At 27.0% G+C, this 22,249-nt stretch overlaps 1 protein-coding gene and 2 long non-coding RNA genes across 5 annotated transcripts in view; 1 reads left to right on the top strand and 2 right to left on the bottom strand.

Moving 5' to 3' along the window:
* LOC107170036 (calcium/calmodulin-dependent protein kinase kinase 1) overlaps positions 1 to 10,556 on the top strand; it is a 36,000-nt gene extending 25,444 nt beyond the window's left edge. For all 3 annotated transcript variants that reach the window (XM_015520040.2, XM_089226603.1, XM_015520041.2), the window contains 7 exons: positions 126 to 179; positions 1,464 to 1,515; positions 3,981 to 4,124; positions 7,338 to 7,448; positions 7,796 to 8,385; positions 9,464 to 9,555; positions 10,208 to 10,556. In XM_015520040.2, coding sequence (XP_015375526.1) covers positions 126 to 179; positions 1,464 to 1,515; positions 3,981 to 4,124; positions 7,338 to 7,448; positions 7,796 to 8,385; positions 9,464 to 9,555; positions 10,208 to 10,271 — 1,107 coding nt within the window. In that variant the 3' untranslated portion in view covers positions 10,272 to 10,556. The remainder of the gene's footprint in view (positions 1 to 125; positions 180 to 1,463; positions 1,516 to 3,980; positions 4,125 to 7,337; positions 7,449 to 7,795; positions 8,386 to 9,463; positions 9,556 to 10,207) is intronic.
* Positions 10,557 to 13,513: 2,957 nt separating this feature from the next.
* On the bottom strand, positions 13,514 to 16,617 carry LOC149056171 (uncharacterized). The gene is made up of 7 exons (XR_016191596.1): positions 16,456 to 16,617; positions 15,969 to 16,138; positions 15,478 to 15,647; positions 14,991 to 15,276; positions 14,500 to 14,669; positions 14,019 to 14,188; positions 13,514 to 13,707 (listed from the first exon to the last, which is right to left on the bottom strand). It is a non-coding gene; the product is annotated as an uncharacterized LOC149056171 (long non-coding RNA).
* Positions 16,618 to 17,433: 816 nt separating this feature from the next.
* On the bottom strand, positions 17,434 to 18,567 carry LOC149056172 (uncharacterized). Its single transcript, XR_016191745.1, has 3 exons — positions 18,406 to 18,567; positions 17,919 to 18,088; positions 17,434 to 17,597 (listed from the first exon to the last, which is right to left on the bottom strand). It is a non-coding gene; the product is annotated as an uncharacterized LOC149056172 (long non-coding RNA).
* Positions 18,568 to 22,249: the final 3,682 nt, after the last annotated feature.

Below are 22,249 nucleotides of genomic sequence, written 5' to 3' on the forward strand. Positions count from 1 at the left end.
AATTTAAGATTTTATTATAAAATGAAACCATTTCAACACATATATTAGGTATCAATGTAAATACCTATATGAATTTTATATATACTAATACAATATGTTTATTAATTATTCTTTTATCTGTTTAGGGATCTTATGGACTTGTTAAATTGGCGTATAATGAACTAGATGACAAACATTACGTAAGTACTAATAATTAATATAATATTATTTAAACATTTTTGTATAATTTTCACAGAAAAATATTAGATCGTTAGATAAATGTATAATCAAAGCGACAAAGGATCAGCTACTAATTTAGTTTCCAATGTAAACATTTTTTATTATTATTTCAATTAGGTAAAATAATTAGGATTTAGGATATATTGACTAAAATCTCGACTCAAGATCATTATTTATTGGATGACATTATAATTTACTCTAATAGGTATTAAAAGCATCCAGATGGAATTAATATGAAATGTATATAATCGAGAACAAGTTAATTAAACAGAAGATTCCACAGTAAATCGTTTTTGTAATTTTGTCCATTAACTATGTTAAATATAATACCACAATAAATCAACCTGTAAAAAAAAAATATTTTGAATTTACATAAATTATTTTATCAAGCTTGACAAATAAAATAATTATTATTTTACGAGTAATAATATTAATAAATCATATTATATTTTTAATCCATAAAATTATTTTTGTTTTTAATTTCGTGTTTAAAAATTAAAAATTATAATTTTGGTTATTTTGAAACTCAGATTTAAATATAAAACATTAATAAAGAGGTTCCTTTGAGGATTTAAGCAAAATTATTTTTTATATATTATATTCATTTTACAATTAAATTCTTATAAAATGCTTAGAAATACAAGTAAATATTATATAGCTATAACTTATAAGTATCATATAGGTAGGTAGTATTATAGGTAGTATTGTTTATCTGAAAATTTGAAGATTTTGTTGTGATTAAAGAACTTAAAAAAAATGTTTTAATATATATATTTTTAAACATATTTAAAAAAGACTTTTTGTCAGAAACAAATGAGTTTTTAGGTATAAAAATGAATACGTAACTGTAGTAAGTGATGACTGTAAATCAATAATTTTTGTTTATGTTAGCATATTATAGTATAGCAGATTAGCACTTAAGAATTTATATTGTAGAAGATTTAATTCATTATATATATACAAACATATTATTTAATAGCCTGTAGATTGTTATTCATATTTTCCATACATTTTAACATTTTTATACATCTAGTATCTATTGTCAATAGAAAAGTGAACAAGACTCAAGTTAAATTAATGTCAACATATTATGTTTAACTGAAACTTTGATGAAGAAGGCTAATTTAAATATATGTGAAAGGGGCTATTAGTCTCATACTCTCATGTGTCCTCGTTTATTAAGCACAACTGTGTCTATTTGTAAATTTCTTTACATAACTTTGATATTTATTTAATTTTTTTAGGCTATGAAAATATTATCTAAGAAAAAATTAATGAAAAAGGCTGGCTGTTTTGGTAAGTTTATTTTCGTTAAATATAATACATAAATAATAAATATTAATAAATAAACCATGATATTTTTTAAATTTATTTTTAATAGTATGTTTATTTTAAACATAAATTTCTTTCATAATAATGTTGTATCTATTGAATTATTAGTGATATTATAATTTATAATAGGTAATCCGTAAAAAGGTACCGAAATAAAGGTAATCGAGATAACCTGAAAGTACTGTTATACATCATTATCGTGTTAATATGACAACATATATTACTAAAAAATAATAAAATAATATTATATCTATATATTATACACATTGGCCGTATTTTTATATTTATAGGTCATACAATTTAGGACTGCTGTTCACAAATTTATTTAAAAATGTTATTTTTAGTCATAAACTTTAATCAAAAAAAAAAAAAAAAAAAAAATAGATATGTCCATAAGCAATATTTACATTGATTTTCATATACATACAATATACTGTAACTTGTAAGAGATCTATTAGGTAACTGTTGTTACCAAAAGATTTAAAATCTTTAATACACATAGCGTATTCTTCTGATACCTAATTAGGTATAATTAATAATATGCTGTCACTGTCAAAATTCTAGTTTTCCAAATTTATGAAATATTTAATGAAAAATTTAAAAATATGTATAGCGATATAGGTAGGTACTATTATGTGATATTTTTTTTTATAGATTAAAATATTGAATATGTAATATTATTACATTTAAATAATTTTAAACTATTAAGTTATAAATTAAAATTACATCAAAGCATGATAATATAATGTATTTGTATGTTTATGATTTTATATCTCTCGTTTTTTATTATTTATAACTATTTACTATAACCATAAACTATTATGATATAGTAAAACACGCAAATACCATATTATAATTTATAATGATTTCATGTACCTAATGTTTGAATTTTGTAAACAAAATTTTAAAATTATTAAAATATCTCAACTTTTGTTTTATTATGCTGTGTATAATACACAGACAAATACACAATATAACTAAGTACTAAATGTTTGCCCAATCATAATATTTTCATCGTTGTTATTTTTCTTTGTAAGTAAACTACATAATAATATATATTTACTATTTGCACGAACTATATTATACTTTTAATGTACACTTTACAATTTACTACGTTAATTATAAACTATTATGTTTTGTTTAGATAACCTTTTTGTGTATAGTTTTGTTCATTATTAAGTGAAGCGCAATAATATGTATTCAAGTATTCCCTTAGAGTTCAGTTGATATACTCCAATTATATACATATATATATATATATATATATATATATTATGCTCTTGACCAAAATCGATAGTTTAGTTCTGATGAAAATGTTCATACACGCAGAAAAACGTTTATACTTTTAATTAAGGTTCAACGATAAAAGATAATTTAAATTATATCATCTTCTAAAATAATGATTTTATTTATCATATGCAGTAAAGGTACATTACTTTAACATTGAAAACTCTATGCTAAAACTTATGCTGAAAAGTATTTTGAATATGTATGTTAGTAGAAATATGGAGCTAATTATAATATTAAATGGCCTTATGAAGAATAAAGTCACTTCAGCTTTAATTTATACTATGATTTTACCATACTATAAGTATACAACAATTTATTAGTAAATATAGGTAAGTGTTATTAATATACAACTTATAATTGTTAAATATTATAACTGCCTGATTGTATAAAAGACCTTTAGACATTTATACCAGGCCGTTATCGGTTTTAATGAATTAAAAAATTTCGTGACATAAACGATCTTTAAATATTTAAGAGCCCGTTAAATTTTAGATTAACAGCAGTGAACAGTCCATTAGTTAATTCCTCGATATCGGGTCACTAAATTTTAAAGACTCGTTAAAATGTGTTATCAGGAATTAAATAAATTAAATAACAGCTGTTAATAAGTATTTTTTAAATATTAAATATGATTACAGAATTCTTAGAGAATTTGAGAATTTGTATTGCAAATTGCAATAAATACTGATTTGACGATCTATGAACAGTTAGCTAATCATTTGTTATAACAAAAATAGACATTTATCACTTAATTAATGACTTTTATGCAACCAGACATTCGTATTAATTATTCACTAGCAGATCAAATACTCATAAACCATGGGTAATATAATAGAATAAAACATTTTATGTGATTTTTCCATAACCTAAAAAGTATTTTACGTTATTATATAGTTGTTGTATATACTATTATAGTATTATATATATATATTCAATGTAATAAACAATAATAATATGGACTGTAAATGTTGTGCTATGGTTAAATCCTCGGAGAAAAACAGTTACTTATTAGATGTTAAGATTTCTTATTTAAAATAATTTATTTTAGAAAAAAAAAATAAGTATTATTTAATTTTCAATTCACAGTTTTATCATATTATTATTTATTATTATTTATTACTATATTAAATCTATTATAGGAAGACTAAACGCCAGACGTAAAGGGGCCAATCCTTTAGACAAAGTCTACAGAGAAATAGCTTTGTTGAAGAAACTTGATCATCCTAATGTAGTGAAACTAGTCGAAGTTTTAGAGGATCCAGATGAGGATCATCTTTATTTAGGTAAATATTTCAATATATTTTATTAAATATATTTTACTAATGTTTAAGATTCTGAGCAGAGCAATAAATGTATTGGTTTTAGTGATTTTACAATGACGTGTGTGTGTGTTTTTTTATTATTATTTTCTGTATCGCGTTTTGGAGCAATAAAAATAGATTCACTTCAATATAGTTTCTATAGAAGGAAATTTAATCTAGTTGATACTTCAAAGATTAAAAGCAATTTACCAGTGGTTTTTAAAATCCCCAGGAAAATTTGCCCATGAGATTTTTAAGGAAACCAATTTTCGAAAAAAATCGATTTTATTTTTTAGTGTAACTAAAAATGATTATTTGTAGAAACATGAAATATTCACCATATATTTAAATTTACATTTTATATATAATAAAAAATAATTTTGACTTTTTTAACTATTTATAGTCATAAGAAAATTGTATAATTTTTTTTTTAATCGATTTGTCAAAAAACTCGAAAATATAATATAATATAGGTTAAAAAAAAATTGAGCGTAAATCCATAGTAGTTTCTTGTAATTGGTAACTATAATGTGTGGTGTTAAAATTCTAACGAAATTTGTAAAAACCACAAAAATTAAAGTACCATAAATGTAGATAGGTATACCTAAGATGTTTTTTTTATATATTTCTAAGATTTGAAACTTTAATAAAATATTATCATAAGTTTTTCTATATTTTCCAAAAAAAATTTACCAGACAGTCAAATACATTTTTTATGAAGGTTAGTATTTATAGATATTAGATTCACCAGTAATTTAACAAATCCTAATTGAACGATTTTCTTATTTTGTTGTAATTCAAAATTTATCAACTGTAGTCACTTGAAATGTTTATCAAATGTTTTTTTTTTATCATTTTCTATATATTTTAAAATATTCAAGATATTTTGATTCGTTTTAAGCTAATTATAGACATTTGAAATTTTAAATATTTTTAGTCTTTTTTCTATAAATTTATATGAATAAGAAAATTTCGTTGGGTCGAGTAAGTTTCTTCATAAATAGTTAAAATACTATTTGAGAAATATTAATGAACAATAAGCACGGTTTTTTTATAATTTAAAATTCAAATTTTGTCAAGGCTTATAAAGATATCAAGAGTTATCAATTTATCAAATTGATAATTGGAATGTAAGACAAGAATTCTCATAAACAGTAGTCCAAAAATCTAAATATAAAAATTATATACATATATAATATATAATTTATATATGTATAGTAACACAATTTTAGATTCTGAGCGGAGCGATTGATTTTACCACGATGTGTGTTTTTATTTTTTTTTTTTGTGTCTGTCATCACGTTTTGGGGCAGTAAAAGTGCTTCGATTTTTTACTTCAGTACCTCGTTCGATGGTTCGATCAAAAAGTGAATCTAGTTGGTACTTTGGGGGGGTCAAAAGATAAATAATCAGGATAAACAAACTAAAAATTGAGGGGAAAACGGAAAATTTTACGCACAATCAATTTTCGACAAAATCAATTTTGGTTTTTGATGTAACATTAACAAATGACCATAGATACATGAAATTTTCACCAAATGTTTATATAAATATATTCTATCCCCAATGCAATTTTCAAAAAATTTTCGACTTAAGTTGAACTATTTATAGGCATATGAATTTTTCGATCATTATTAGTTTTTTTAATATAAATATCAATAAAAATCTATTTTTTGGGTAGAAGATCTTGAAAATTTATTACAAGGTTTTAAACATGTTGTTACAATATACGTTGAAAAATAAAATAAATTCATAGTCACAATCTTTTTTTTATAAGCATTTAAAGTTTGATTTTCGACAAAATACGTAAAAATTACGAAAATTCGTAAATTATTTTAAGCAAGAAAATTATAAAAAAATTTTTTTTTAAATCTAAGATTTGAAAATTTAATACAAGATTCCTAACAAGTTTGTAAATCTCAATCACAAAAAAAATGTTCACCGGAAATTCAAATTAAATTTTTATGATCATTTGAAATTTATATTTTTACAACATTTGATTTTCACTGGATTTCACATTTAGCGATTTTCTTATTTTGGTGTAACTCTAAAACAAATGACCGCAGATACATGAAATTTTAACTGAATATTTATATAGGCATTTTATGTATTTGATACAATTTTCAAAATATTTAGATTTGTTTTCAGTTGTTTACTGACATATTAATTTTTTTTTAACTTTTTTGGTTTTTATATTCTATAAATATCGATAAAAATTTATTTGTTGTGTAGAAAAGCTTGAACATTTAATACAAGGCTTCTATCACATATTAACAATAGCAGTTGAAAAATATATTAAAAATATTTAGGCATGATTTTTTTTTATAAGCATTTAAAGTTCAAATTTTGACTAAATACGGCAATATTCAAATTATCTTAGATAGAAATTCATAAAAATTTTTATTTTTAGAACTAAGATTTGAAAATTGAATACAAGGCTCCTAGCATATTTTTACAATATCAGTTGAAACATAAAATAAATATATAGTCACAATTTTTTTTTTATAAGCATTCAAATTTTGAATTTTGACAATATACGTAAAATTCATAAATTATTTTATGCTAGAAATTCATAAAAAATATTCTTTTTAACTCTAAGATTTGAAAAATTTTAATAATTTACAATATACCTATCCTAGACAGATAAATCGTTTCCGCTCAGAATCGTTTTTCGTATACAATGATATAATATCATTGGATTCAAATTTAATTCCATCCACTACGGTAACCCACTTGTAACTTACTGTACAGCAGAGCGATATCCACGACTTGCCCGCTTTTTTTTATGTAGACATTTTAAGTTCACATATTCAAACAAAGAATAACAATTTTAGTTTTGTGTTGTAAATTAAAAATACTATTCATGTCTTCACGGGAGCTTGGAACTTCTAAAATACGAGTATATATTATTATATTTTGTACACACAATAAACTTTCAAAATTCAAACTTTTCGGCAAAATTTAATTTAACCTACTATAGAACTACAATGACCAATAGTAAAATAAATTACTTACACAATAATATCATCTAATATACTTAGTAATATTAGACCAAAATTGTTATTTATAAATATTATACTTTTAAATCATTGAATTCAAATTTAACACATCTATTACAGTTACTCTATCTAGACACCTTATCCTTATGAACAGCACTCACTTAACCATTGTTATTTTTTTTTTTTTGTATTTAAGTGTTTGAATTATTGGAGCGTGGGGAAGTGATGCAAGTTCCTGGTGATCCTCCAATGTCTGAATCGAAAGCCAGGTCATACTTCAGGGATATTTTATTGGGCTTAGAATATTGTAAGTATTAATTAGTAATAATACTTAATAGGACGATAATTGTTCGTTTTTAAACACGTATATAGTATCATTCATAACAATAGCCAATATAGATTTGCCAATTCAGACATTTACCATTTATAAATAATTCAATATTTATAAAATACATTTTTATAACACGTTAGTATTTCGAGTATTTGTGACTATATCGTAAAATTTAAAATGTCAGTTACCTAACATTATGTAGAAATTTTTCGAAATAATGAGATGTTTATTGTAAATAAGACTCACAACTCAGCGTCATAATTTCGGGCACAACATATAATAATACGCCATAATATTATTTAATATTCAGCTTCTGTTTACAGTACACTTTCAGCGGATCGTACACAGGGACATCAAACCGTCGAACTTATTAATCGACGCTAGTGGGCACGTGAAAATCGCAGATTTGGGCGTGTGCAATGAGTTCGATGGAAGCGACGACCTGTTGAGTTCTAGTGCGGGCACACCGGCGTTTACGGCTCCTGAAGTGTTGGACCCGTCGACGAAAACGTACAGCGGTCGAGCGCTGGACGTATGGGCACTGGGATGCACATTGTACGCATTTGTCTACGGTCGGCTGCCGTACACCGCGGACTCGGTGCTAGCAGTGCACGAGCAGATCCGCACGCAACCGGTACAGTGGCCAGTCGAACCGGAAACGTCTCCACAACTGGTGCACCTGTTGCACCGTCTCCTTGACAAAGATCCAGATACCAGGATCACGTTACCAGCCGTCAAAAAGCATGACTGGGTGACAAGGGCTGGGGCTGAGACGCTGCCCACAGAGCGAGACAACTATTGCCAGCAGCCGGTTGAGGTCAGCGAAGAGGAAATGATGAACGTCATCAAGTCCATACCCAAGCTCAACACCCTGATACTGATCAAAGCTATGCTGAAGAATCATTCGTTCCTTGTGAGTATATACACGCGTATTATAATTAGAATGCGAATTTATATGACTTAAAAACCAACCTGCAAATATCCGATAAAAATATATACTAAATAAATATATATACATTTTATATACTAAAACATAAAAAAATTAGCAAAACAACGTATTTTTGAACAATTTATTAAAACAACATATTTAAAATTATAGAATTCTACTATAAATATTATATTTTTCTTTCTTTTTTTCTGAAATAATATCAATGGTGAATGGTCATGATCGATATTTTCTTATCTATTGCATATACTATACGTATTTTATTTCACCCATTATTGATCTAAGGTCTAAGATCTTTGGGAAAACCGTTTATACCTATTATTTTATTCTGATATTAATTGAAACTATAAAAACGTAATATTTTTGTCTCATATTACAACAGTACCTATATGTTTCAAACATTTCTAAAAAAAAAACATTGAAATATGCACTAAAAAATTGAAATATGCAATTAAAATTATAAAATAAGCCCTTAAAATAGAAAAAATGGATAAATATCAAAATATCCTGAAATATACTCTACAAAAGTTTTATTTTGTAAATCGTTATGCTATTATGAAACGAATTTATGCTCACTTAGCATATTATACAATCAACTAGAATAAATATGCATATAAATCCACGCTCTAATTATAATCATTAAGTATAAAATAAGTAAACAAGCTAGGTTTAATAGATAGGTTACTGGCATTTTATTTTCCGCAGTTTAAAATTATCTCTAAATGATAATATATACTTTATTATTTACTTCGCAGTAAAATTATGTTTAAGCTTTTACTATTGTTCTAAATAAACATAAAGTTTTGGATTCATTACATTGGTAATAATATCAATACTTATATAAAATATATTATTATGTGTATAGGTACGTAGATTTTAGGCATGAAAACATATTATTGTATTTAGTATTTACCTGTATAATGTACTTGTACAATATATTTTAATATTATTCATTATTATATCTGCTGATGCTAATGATGGTATGCCGCCATTTTCTTATTACAGGCTGTTGTTATTATGTAATAATGTTTCGCATTGTTTTCAGAATCCATTTTCAGCTGATGAATCAAAACGAAAACTTCAATCATCCAACCGTTCGCATTCAGCACCCGGAGCATGTTCTTGGTTTGGGTCAAGGTATGGATTGAGTTATTGAATTACAAATAATAATATTTTTATGTGTATAAAAAACATATATAATATGTATCATCATTGTTATTATATATAATAACAAATAACTTAAGGTAAATATCGTATTTTAAGTGTGGTAGAGTTTATAAATACTTAAACGGCTATCAGTCACATCGATATAGTTACTAATGTTACCATAATTATAATACTACATCAGAGGCGTATTTATTTTTTTCCTTTAACGCAATTTTATTTAAACTTAATAAAAAGACAAAATTGAATAAATTATATCTATACAAATTTAATTAAACTCAGGGGAGGAAATTTTATATCACTGAACACCCCAACTCTCGGAATTATGCAGACAATACATATTTCTGCTATATCATAGAGTAAAATTTATTTTGGAATTTCAATTATGTATTGTTTTTTACACACATGTATCAAAGTAAATATGCCTTATATAATTATTCCTATGTATATATTATATATATATATGACGTCGCATAATTTAGGAATTTATCGCTCATTACTTATTCTCATAACAAGAGTTCTATAACTCCTAGTTTATAATTCGTTACAATTTTAATTTAATTTTTAACAGAATATCCAATTTCACTTTTACAAAGACTAATAGCTTAAACATTTTACTTTTTAGATCTTTATCTGCGGAAACAACTAATCTTCAGCCTGTCAAAGAATATGCCGTAAAAGAAAAGTGATAACCAACTACGTTATTTTTTATATTTAATTCATTTTACCTACATTATTAATATTAAAAGTTTGACAAAAAAATATATACTGTTATATACTCATATATGTTACTATGTTATATCTATGTTCCATATTGTAATAATGCTCTTTGCAAATAATCCATATTGTGGTAAGACGTTTGATCAATCATTTCAATTTTTAACAGTGTATTCCAGTGTGATTTACTTTTTTATGAAATACAAATTTAATTATTAGTCTATGACTGTCCAAAAAATATATTTATGCTCTTATTATTTTTGTATTGGTTTTGTTCATATATTTTGGTATACCTACATTTTACTATTGTTTATGTATGATATATGTATATCTCACTTAATTTTTTTACCCTGTGTGAATAAATCATAACTAAAAGAATAACAACTATAATTTGTTTTATTCTTTACCTAAATCTAAATCACTATATTATATTATATGTACTATGTATAGTGATATTCGATAGGAGATAATATTGTGAGACAATTGTCTTACAGCCAAAAATGTGCCAATAGTAAAATAAATTACTTACACAATAATATCATCTAATATACTTAGTAATATTAGACCAAAATTGTTATTTATAAATATTATGATTTTAAATCATTGAATTCAAATTTAACACATCTATTACAGTTACTCTATCTAGACACCGTATGAATAGCACTCACTTAACCATTGTTATATTTTTTTTTTGTATTTAAGTGTTTGAATTATTGGAGCGTGGGGAAGTGAGGTGAAAATTTCAAGTATTTACACTATTAGTTTTTGAATTGCAACCATATAAAAAAATGTTGGTCGAAAGCTGGTTTTGCATAAAAATCTCCGTTTTTCTGTCATTTTTTTTTCGTTTTTCTCGATTTTTTTGGAAACTGTTGGAAAATGTTTCCTTTTGAGTTGTATAATACACCAAGGATATTCACTTTTCCATCGGAAACCACCCCCAAAGTTTGAAATTGAAGCATTATTTCGACTAGTTATGCTGTACACAGACACAAAAAAAACACACATCATTGTAAAATCAATACATTCATCACTCCGTTCAGAATCTAAAATATAATAGGTACTATTATACATATTCATTAAAATATTTATAGTTATTTTTTTTGCGTTATAAATATTTCATAAATTATATACAATGGCAATATATGCATTTTTAGAGTAAAACTATACTTTCATAGTAGGTGTAATATATTGATATAATTTATAGACATTAAATCTAACCTCTGATTTTAATCTACTAACACTAAATCACTAGGGGCTAAACGATACCACACTTGCAAACAAGCATGTGATTATTATATTACAGTGGATTTGGGTGGATTGAGTCTCGCTTCATTTTTTCAACCATTAATACATGAACTTTTATTGGAGCATTACGAAAGAATGCCTTGAAACTCCTTATTTTGTAGAGTTTAACAGATTATGGTTTTGTTCTATGGAAGTAAAGAAAAATCCCTAATATTATAAACAGCAAACTAGAATACGCACCATTAATAAACTATTTTTAGTATATAATACTTAATATATGAAATATATTAAATCTCATAAACAATTTCAAACATTTTCTAAAAATCGTACGTATAGTGCACAATGATGTTCCTTATACAAATAATATAATTGCACTGAAGATAACACTTGTTAAACTGAAAATAATCCAAGTACCTATTTGAGAATATTGTTTAGTAATAAAACGTTTTCGGAAAATAAGTTTTTATTTTAGTCCATAATATTTGAAGATATTTTGAAATCAAAATTAAATGATTAACCTTCTGAATTACATGAATCTAAAATAAAAACCAATTTATACATATATATTATATATCGACATTCTTGGTCTCTTGCTTGATATACTCGTAATTGACATCATATAGTCTGGAATGTCCTAAAACAGATTACATACCATTTATAATGATATGTGCAATAAATTTGATAATTTACACAAGATTTTTTTTTGAAATCCTAAATCTTATTCATTTCATGTGGTTTTGATAGCAGTGTACTTTTATATACATATATATATATTGAAAGATAACGGTTGATATATACTAAGTAATATTCATACATACAACGATATTCAATTTAGTTAAACATAAAGTAATTTAATTCGTTTATCGAGAACAGTATGGACAATTCAAATATTCGATTGAAAGATATTTAGGTCTATCGATATTTATATTTAATCTATATTCTGACCATAAATCTATTATATCTCTGTACCAAATTTTTTTCATAGCAATTAATTCAGCCATTTAGAAATAAAAATAGGACAAGCAGACAGAAAACCATTTATATATATATAAATATATATAGGTTTATAAAAATAACATTAGAAGTTATCGTCAAAGGATGGGGAGCCGAACAGTGAACGAAACAGTCCTGTATGTTTGCATAAGTAATTTCACGGGATAAACAAAACATTATACGTACCTATCGTATTTATTGCATATTCAAAATTAATATGTTTATATATTAATTCATCTAAAATGTTACACACAAAAATAAGCTAACATTTTTATAAAATAGTATACTATTATTATATTAATATAAATCATTGTTTCTCTGCCATAACAGCCATTAGAAATTACTGTATCTACATTAAATTAATGATTAGAAAATAAGAATAATACAACTACCACCATTAGATCGAGTAATGGTCGGCTATTAAAATACTCAAGAATTTTAATTTTCAGATATTATTTAAAAAGTACTATAAAGTTAAACTTTCTATTATAATCTAAAATCAATTGTTACCACGAATGTTGGAGATTGAGACACTGGTCTTGCAATCTCTTTCACTATGGTCGATTCTGATGGCATAACTATTTCCATGTTGGTTGGCTTAGCCGGTTGATCGATTTGAATACGCGAGTTTGGTAATTCCTCGTAGAAGGGAATTTCAAGTTTATTTTCTGATCCGCTTCCTAAACGAACGTAAGGTTATAATTATTGTTAATTACTATTGTAGGTAGGTCGATATAATATGTATAATAATATTTCTTTTTATAAATTCCACATTATTGTTGGTGACACCATCGTCCTATTAATAGAAAAGATACTGTCAATATTTAGATCTACAAAATAAGTAACCTCATATACCAACTGCTTTACACAGTTAACGATTAAATCATGTAATGTCCGACTCTTAAGGTAGTTATTAATAATTTAAATTTTTAGATACTATTCAAAAACTACAATCTAGAGTATAAATTTTCTATTATAATCTAAACTCAATTGTTACCACGAATGTTGGAGATTGAGACACTGGTCTTGTAATCTCTTTCATTATGGTCGATTCTGATGGCATAACTATTTCCATGCTGGTTGGCTTGGTCGGTTGATCGATTTGAATACGTGAGTTTGATATTTCCTCGTAGAAGGGAATTTCAAGTTTATTTTCTGATCCGCTTCCTAAACGAACGTTAGGTTAAAAATATTGTTAATTACTTTTGTAGGTAGGTCGATATCATATGTATTATAATATTTCTTTTTATATATTCCACATTATTGTTGGTGACACCATCGTCCTATTAATAGGAAAGATACTGTCAATATTTAGTTCTACAAAATAAGTAATCTCATATACCAACTGCTTTATACAGTTAACGATTAAATCATGTAATGTCCGACTCATAGTTATTAATAATTAAATTTCTAGATACTATTCAAAAACTACAATATAGAGTATAAACTTTCTATTATAATCTAAAATCAATTGTTACCACGAATGTTGGAGATTGAGACACGGGTCATGTAATCTCATTCACTATGGTCGATTCTGATGGCATAACTACTTCCATGTTGGTTGGCTTGCCCGGTTGATCGATTTGAACACGCGAGTTTGGTAAATCCTCATAGAAGGAAATTTCAAGTTTATTTTCTGATCCGCTTCCTAAACGAACGTTATGTTAAAAATATTGTTAATTACTATTGTAGGCAGGTCGATATAATATGTATTATAATATTTCTTTTTATATATTCCACATTATTGTTGGTGACACCATCGTCCTATTAATAGGAAAGATACTGTCAATATTTAGTTCTACAAAATAAGTAATCTCATATACCAACTGCTTTATACAGTTAACGATTAAATCATGTAATGTCCGACTCATAGTTATTAATAATTAAATTTCTAGATACTATTCAAAAACTACAATATAGAGTATAAACTTTCTATTATAATCTAAAATCAATTGTTACCACGAATGTTGGAGATTGAGAAATGGGTCTTGTAATCTCATTCACTATGGTCGATTCTGATGGCATAACTACTTCCATGTTGGTTGGCTTGGCCGGTTGATCGATTTGAACACGCGAGTTTGGTAAATCCTCATAGAAGGAAATTTCAAGTTTATTTTCTGATCCGCTTCCTAAACGAACGTTATGTTAAAAATATTGTTAATTACTATTGTAGGCAGGTCGATATAATATGTATTATAATATTTCTTTTTATATATTCCACATTATTGTTGGTGACACCATCGTCCTATTAATAGAAAAGATACTGTCAATATTTAGTTCTACAAAATAAGTAATCTCATATACCAACTGCTTTACACAGTTAACGATTAAATCATGTAATGTCCGACTCTTGAGATAGTTATTAAGAATTTAAATTTTTAGATACTATTCAAAAAGTACTATACAGTATACAGTTAAACTTTCGTTTATAATCTAAAATCAATTGTTACCACGAACGATGGAGATGGAGAAACTGGTCTTGTAATCTCTTTCACTATGGTCGATTCTGATGGCATAACTACTTCCATGTTGGTTGGCTTGGCCGGTTGATCGATTTGAACACGCGAGTTTGGTAAAGCCTCGTAGAAGGGAATTTCAAGTTTATTTTCTGATCCGCTTACTAAACGAACGTTAGGTTAAAAATATTGTTAATTACTTTTGTAGGTAGGTCGATATCATATGTATTATAATATTTCTTTTTATATATTCCACATTATTGTTGGTGACACCATCGCCCTATTAATAGAAAAGATACTGTCAATATTTATTTATACAAAATAAATTATCTAATATACAAACTGCTTTATGCAGTTAACGATTAAATCATATAATGTCCGACTCTTAAGATAGTTATTAATAATTTAAATTTTTAGATACTATTCAAAAACTACAATATAGAGTATAAACTTTCTATAATAATCTAAAATCAATTGTTACCACGAATGTTGGAGATTGAGACACGGGTCTTGTAATCTCATTCACTATGGTCGATTCTGATGGCATAACTACTTCCATGTTGGTTGGCTTGGCCGGTTGATCGATTTGAACACGCGAGTTTGGTAAATCCTCGTAGAAGGAAATTTCAAGTTTATTTTCTGATCCGCTTCCTAAACGAACGTTATGTTAAAAATATTGTTAATTACTATTGTAGGCAGGTCGATATCATATGTATTATAATATTTATTTTTATATATTCCACATTATTGTTGGTGACACCATCGTCCTATTAATAGGAAAGATACTGTCAATATTTAGTTCTACAAAATAAGTAATCTCATATACCAACTGCTTTATACAGTTAACGATTAAATCATGTAATGTCCGACTCTGGAGATAGTTATTAAGAATTTAAATTTTTAGATACTATTCAAAAAGTACTATACAGTATACAGTTAAACTTTCTATTATAATCTAAAATCAATTATTACCACGAATGATGGAGATGGAGAAACTGGTCTTGTAATCTCTTTCACGATGGTCGATTCTGATGGCATAACTATTTCCATGTTGGTTGGCTTGGTCGGTTGATCGATTTGAATACGCGAGTTTGGTAAATCCTTGTAGAAGGGAATTTCAAGTTTATTTTCTGATCCGCTTCCTAAACGAACGTAAGGTTATAATTATTGTTAATTACTATTGTAGGTAGGTCGATATCATATGTATTATAATATTTCTTTTTATATATTCCACATTATTGTTGGTGACACCATCGTCCTATTAATAGGAAAGATACTGTCAATATTTAGTTCTACAAAATAAGTAATCTCATATACCAACTGCTTTAAACAGTTAACGATTAAATCATGTAATGTCCGACTCTTAAGGTAGTTATTAATAATTTAAATTTTTAGATACTATTCAAAAACTACAATATAGAGTATAAATTTTCTATTATAATCTAAAATCAATTGTTACCACGAATGTTGGAGATTGAGACACGGGTCTTGTAATCTCTTTCACTATGGTCGATTCTGATGGCATAACTATTTCCATGTTGGTTGGCTTAGCCGGTTGATCGATTTGAAAACGCGAGTTTGGTAATTCCTCGTAGAAGGGAATTTCAAGTTTATTTTCTGATCCGCTTCCTAAACGAACGTAAGGTTAAAATTATTGTTAATTACTATTGTAGGTAGGTCGATATAATATGTATTATAATATTTCTTTTTATATATTCCACATTATTGTTGGTGACACCATCGTCCTATTAATAGAAAAGATACTGTCAATATTTATTTCTACAAAATAAATAATCTAATATACCAACTACTTTATACAGTTAATGATTAAATCATGTAATGTCCGACTCTTGAGATAGTTATTAAAAATTTAAATTTTTAGATACTATTCAAAAAGTACTATAGAGTATAAACTTTCTATTATAATCTAAAATCAATTGTTACCACGAATGTTGGAGATTGAGACACTGATCTTGTAATCTCTTTCACTATGGTCGATTCTGATGGCATAACTATTTCCATGTTGGTTGGCTTGCCCGGTTGATCGATTTGAATACGCGAGTTTGGTAATTCCTCGTAGAAGGGAATTTCAAGTTTATTTTCTGATCCGCTTCCTAAACGAACGTAAGGTTATAATTATTGTTAATTACTATTGTAGGTAGGTCGATATAATATGTATTATAATATTTCTTTTTATAAATTCCACATTATTGTTGGTGACACCATCGTCCTATTAATAGAAAAGGTACTGTCAATATTTAGATCTACAAAATAAGTAACCTCATATACCAACTGCTTTACACAGTTAACGATTAAATCATGTAATGTCCGACTCTTAAGGTAGTTATTAATAATTTAAATTTTTAGATACTATTCAAAAACTACAATATAGAGTATAAACTTTCTATAATAATCTAAAATCAATTGTTACCACGAATGTTGGAGATTGAGACACGGGTCTTGTAATCTCATTCACTATGGTCGATTCTGATGGCATAACTACTTCCATGTTGGTTGGCTTGGCCGGTTGATCGATTTGAACACGCGAGTTTGGTAAATCCTCGTAGAAGGAAATTTCAAGTTTATTTTCTGATCCGCTTCCTAAACGAACGTTATGTTAAAAATATTGTTAATTACTATTGTAGGCAGGTCGATATCATATGTATTATAATATTTATTTTTATATATTCCACATTATTGTTGGTGACACCATCGTCCTATTAATAGGAAAGATACTGTCAATATTTAGTTCTACAAAATAAGTAATCTCATATACCAACTGCTTTATACAGTTAACGATTAAATCATGTAATGTCCGACTCTGGAGATAGTTATTAAGAATTTAAATTTTTAGATACTATTCAAAAAGTACTATACAGTATACAGTTAAACTTTCTATTATAATCTAAAATCAATTATTACCACGAATGATGGAGATGGAGAAACTGGTCTTGTAATCTCTTTCACGATGGTCGATTCTGATGGCATAACTATTTCCATGTTGGTTGGCTTGGTCGGTTGATCGATTTGAATACGCGAGTTTGGTAAATCCTTGTAGAAGGGAATTTCAAGTTTATTTTCTGATCCGCTTCCTAAACGAACGTAAGGTTATAATTATTGTTAATTACTATTGTAGGTAGGTCGATATCATATGTATTATAATATTTCTTTTTATATATTCCACATTATTGTTGGTGACACCATCGTCCTATTAATAGGAAAGATACTGTCAATATTTAGTTCTACAAAATAAGTAATCTCATATACCAACTGCTTTACACAGTTAACGATTAAATCATGTAATGTCCGACTCTTAAGGTAGTTATTAATAATTTAAATTTTTAGATACTATTCAAAAACTACAATATAGAGTATAAATTTTCTATTATAATCTAAAATCAATTGTTACCACGAATGTTGGAGATTGAGACACGGGTCTTGTAATCTCTTTCACTATGGTCGATTCTGATGGCATAACTATTTCCATGTTGGTTGGCTTAGCCGGTTGATCGATTTGAAAACGCGAGTTTGGTAATTCCTCGTAGAAGGGAATTTCAAGTTTATTTTCTGATCCGCTTCCTAAACGAACGTTATGTTAAAAATATTGTTAATTACTATTGTAGGCAGGTCGATATCATATGTATTATAATATTTATTTTTATATATTCCACATTATTGTTGGTGACACCATCGTCCTATTAATAGGAAAGATACTGTCAATATTTAGTTCTACAAAATAAGTAATCTCATATACCAACTGCTTTATACAGTTAACGATTAAATCATGTAATGTCCGACTCTGGAGATAGTTATTAAGAATTTAAATTTTTAGATACTATTCAAAAAGTACTATACAGTATACAGTTAAACTTTCTATTATAATCTAAAATCAATTATTACCACGAATGATGGAGATGGAGAAACTGGTCTTGTAATCTCTTTCACGATGGTCGATTCTGATGGCATAACTATTTCCATGTTGGTTGGCTTGGTCGGTTGATCGATTTGAATACGCGAGTTTGGTAAATCCTTGTAGAAGGGAATTTCAAGTTTATTTTCTGATCCGCTTCCTAACCGAACGTTATGTTAAAAATATTGTTAATTACAATTGTAGGCAGGTCGATATAATATGTATTATATTATTTCTTTTTATATATTCCACATTATTGTTGGTGCCACCATCGTCCTATTAATAGAAAAGATACTGTCAATATTTATTTCTACAAAATAAATAATCTAATATACCAACTACTTTATACAATTAACGATTAAATCATGTAATGTCCGACTCTTGAGATAGTTATTAAAAATTTAAATTTTTAGATACTATTCAAAAAGTACTATAGAGTATAAACTTTCTATTATAATCTAAAATCAATTGTTACCACGAATGTTGGAGATTGAGACACTGTTCTTGTAATCTCTTTCACTATGGTCGATTCTGATGGCATAACTATTTCCATGTTGGTTGGCTTAGCCGGTTGATTGATTTGAATACGCGAGTTTGGTAATTCCTCGTAGAAGGGAATTTCAAGTTTATTTTCTGATCCGCTTCCTAAACGAACGTAAGGTTAAAATTATTGATAATTACTTTTGTAGGTAGGTCGATATCATATGTATTATAATATTTCTTTTTATATATTCCACATTATTGTTGGTGACACCATCGTCCTATTAATAGAAAAGATACTGTCAATATTTATTTCTACAAAATAAATAATCTAATATACCAACTGCTTTATGCAGTTAACGATTAAATCATATAATGTTCCGACTCTTAAGATAGTTATTAATAATTTAAATTTTTATATACTATTCAAAAACTACAATATAGAGTATAAACTTTCTATAATAATCTAAAATCAATTGTTACCACGAATGTTGGAGATTAAACACGGGTCTTGTAATCTCATTCACTATGGTCGATTCTGATGGCATAACTATTTTCATGTTGGTTGGCTTGGTCGGTAGATCGATTTGAATACGCGAGTTTGGTAAATCCTTGTAGAAGGGAATTTCAAGCTTATTTTCTGATCCGCTTCCTAAACGAACGTTATGTTAAAAATATTGTTAATTACTATTGTAGGCAGGTCGATATAATATGTATTATAATATTTCTTTTTATATATTCCACATCATTGTTGGTGACACCATCGTCCTATTAATAGAAAAGATACTGTCAATATTTAGTTCTACAAAATAAGTAATATAATATACCAACTGCTTTATACAGTTAACGATTAAATCATGTAATGTCCGACTCTTGAGATAGTTATTAAGAATTTAAATTTTTAGATACTATTCAAAAAGTACTATACAGTTAAACTTTCTATTATAATCTAAAATCAATTGTTAGCACGAATGATGGAGATGGAGAAACTGGTCTTGTAATCTCTTTCACTATGGTCGATTCTGATGGCATAACTATTTCCATGTTGGTTGGCTTGGTCGGTTGATCGATTTGAATACGCGAGTTTGGTAAATCCTTGTAGAAGGGAATTTCAAGCTTATTTTCTGATCCGCTCCCTAAACGAACGTTATGTTATAAATATTGTTAATTACTATATTAGGCAGGTCGATATAATATGTATTATAATATTTCTTTTTATATATTCCACATTATTGTTGGTGCCACCATCGTCCTATTAATAGAAAAGATACTGTCAATATTTATTTCTACAAAATAAATAATCTAATATACCAACTACTTTATACAATTAACGATTAAATCATGTAATGTCCGACTCTTGAGATAGTTATTAAAAATTTAAATTTTTAGATACTATTCAAAAAGTACTATAGAGTATAAATTTTCTATTATAATCTAAAATCAATTGTTACCACGAATGTTGGAGATTGAGACACTGGTCTTGTAATCTCTTTCACTATGGTCGATTCTGATGGCATAACTATTTCCATGTTGGTTGGCTTGGTCGGTTGATCGATTTGAATACGCGAGTTTGGTAAATCCTTGTAGAAGGGAATTTCAAGCTTATTTTCAGATCCGCTCCCTAAACGAACGTTATGTTATAAATATTGTTAATTACTATATTAGGCAGGTCGATATAATATGTATTATAATATTTCTTTTTATATATTCCACATTATTGTTGGTGCCACCATCGTCCTATTAATAGAAAAGATACTGTCAATATTTATTTCTACAAAATAAATAATCTAATATACCAACTACTTTATACAATTAACGATTAAATCATGTAATGTCCGACTCTTGAGATAGTTATTAAAAATTTAAATTTTTAGATACTATTCAAAAAGTACTATAGAGTATAAATTTTCTATTATAATCTAAAATCAATTGTTACCACGAATGTTGGAGATTGAGACACTGGTCTTGTAATCTCTTTCACTATGGTCGATTCTGATGGCATAACTATTTCCATGCTGGTTGGCTTGGTCGGTTGATCGATTTGAATACGTGAGTTTGGTATTTTCTCGTAGAAGGGAATTTCAAGCTTATTTTCTGATCCGCTTCCTAACGAACGTTATGTTAAAAATATTGTTAATTACTTTTGTAGGTAGGTCGATATCATATGTATTATAATATTTCTTTTTATATATTCCACATTATTGTTGGTGACACCATCGACCTATTTATAGAAAAGATACTGTCAATATTTAGTTCTACAAAATAAGTAATCTCATATTCCAACTGCTTCATACAGTTAACGATTAAATCATGTAATGTTTGACTCTTGAGATAGTCATTAAAAATTTAAATTTTTAGATACTATTCAAAAACTACAATATAGAGTATAAACTTTCTATAATAATCTAAAATCAATTGTTACCACGAATGTTGGAGATTGAGACACTGGTCTTGTAATCTCTTTCACTATGGTCGATTCTGATGGCTTAACTATTTCCATGTTGGTTGGCTTGGCCGGTGGATCGATTTGAACACGCGAGTTTGGTAAATCCTCGTAGAAGGGAATTTCAAGCTTATTTTCTGATCCGCTTCCTAACGAACGTTATGTTAAAAATATTGTTAATTACTATTGTAGACAGGTCGATATAATATGTATTATAATATTTCTTTTTATATATTCCACATTATTGTTGGTGCCACCATCGTCCTATTAATAGAAAAGATACTGTCAATATTTAGTTCTACAAAATAAGTAATCTCATATTCCAACTGCTTTATACAGTTAAAGATTAAATCATGTAATGTTTGACTCTTGAGATAGTTATTAAAAATTTAAATTTTTAGATACTATTCAAAAACTACA

Source organism: Diuraphis noxia, unplaced genomic scaffold (assembly GCF_037042655.1).
Source record: "Diuraphis noxia isolate RWA-SAM2 unplaced genomic scaffold, SU_Dnox_SAM2 contig0004, whole genome shotgun sequence".
NCBI lineage: Eukaryota > Metazoa > Arthropoda > Insecta > Hemiptera > Aphididae > Diuraphis > Diuraphis noxia.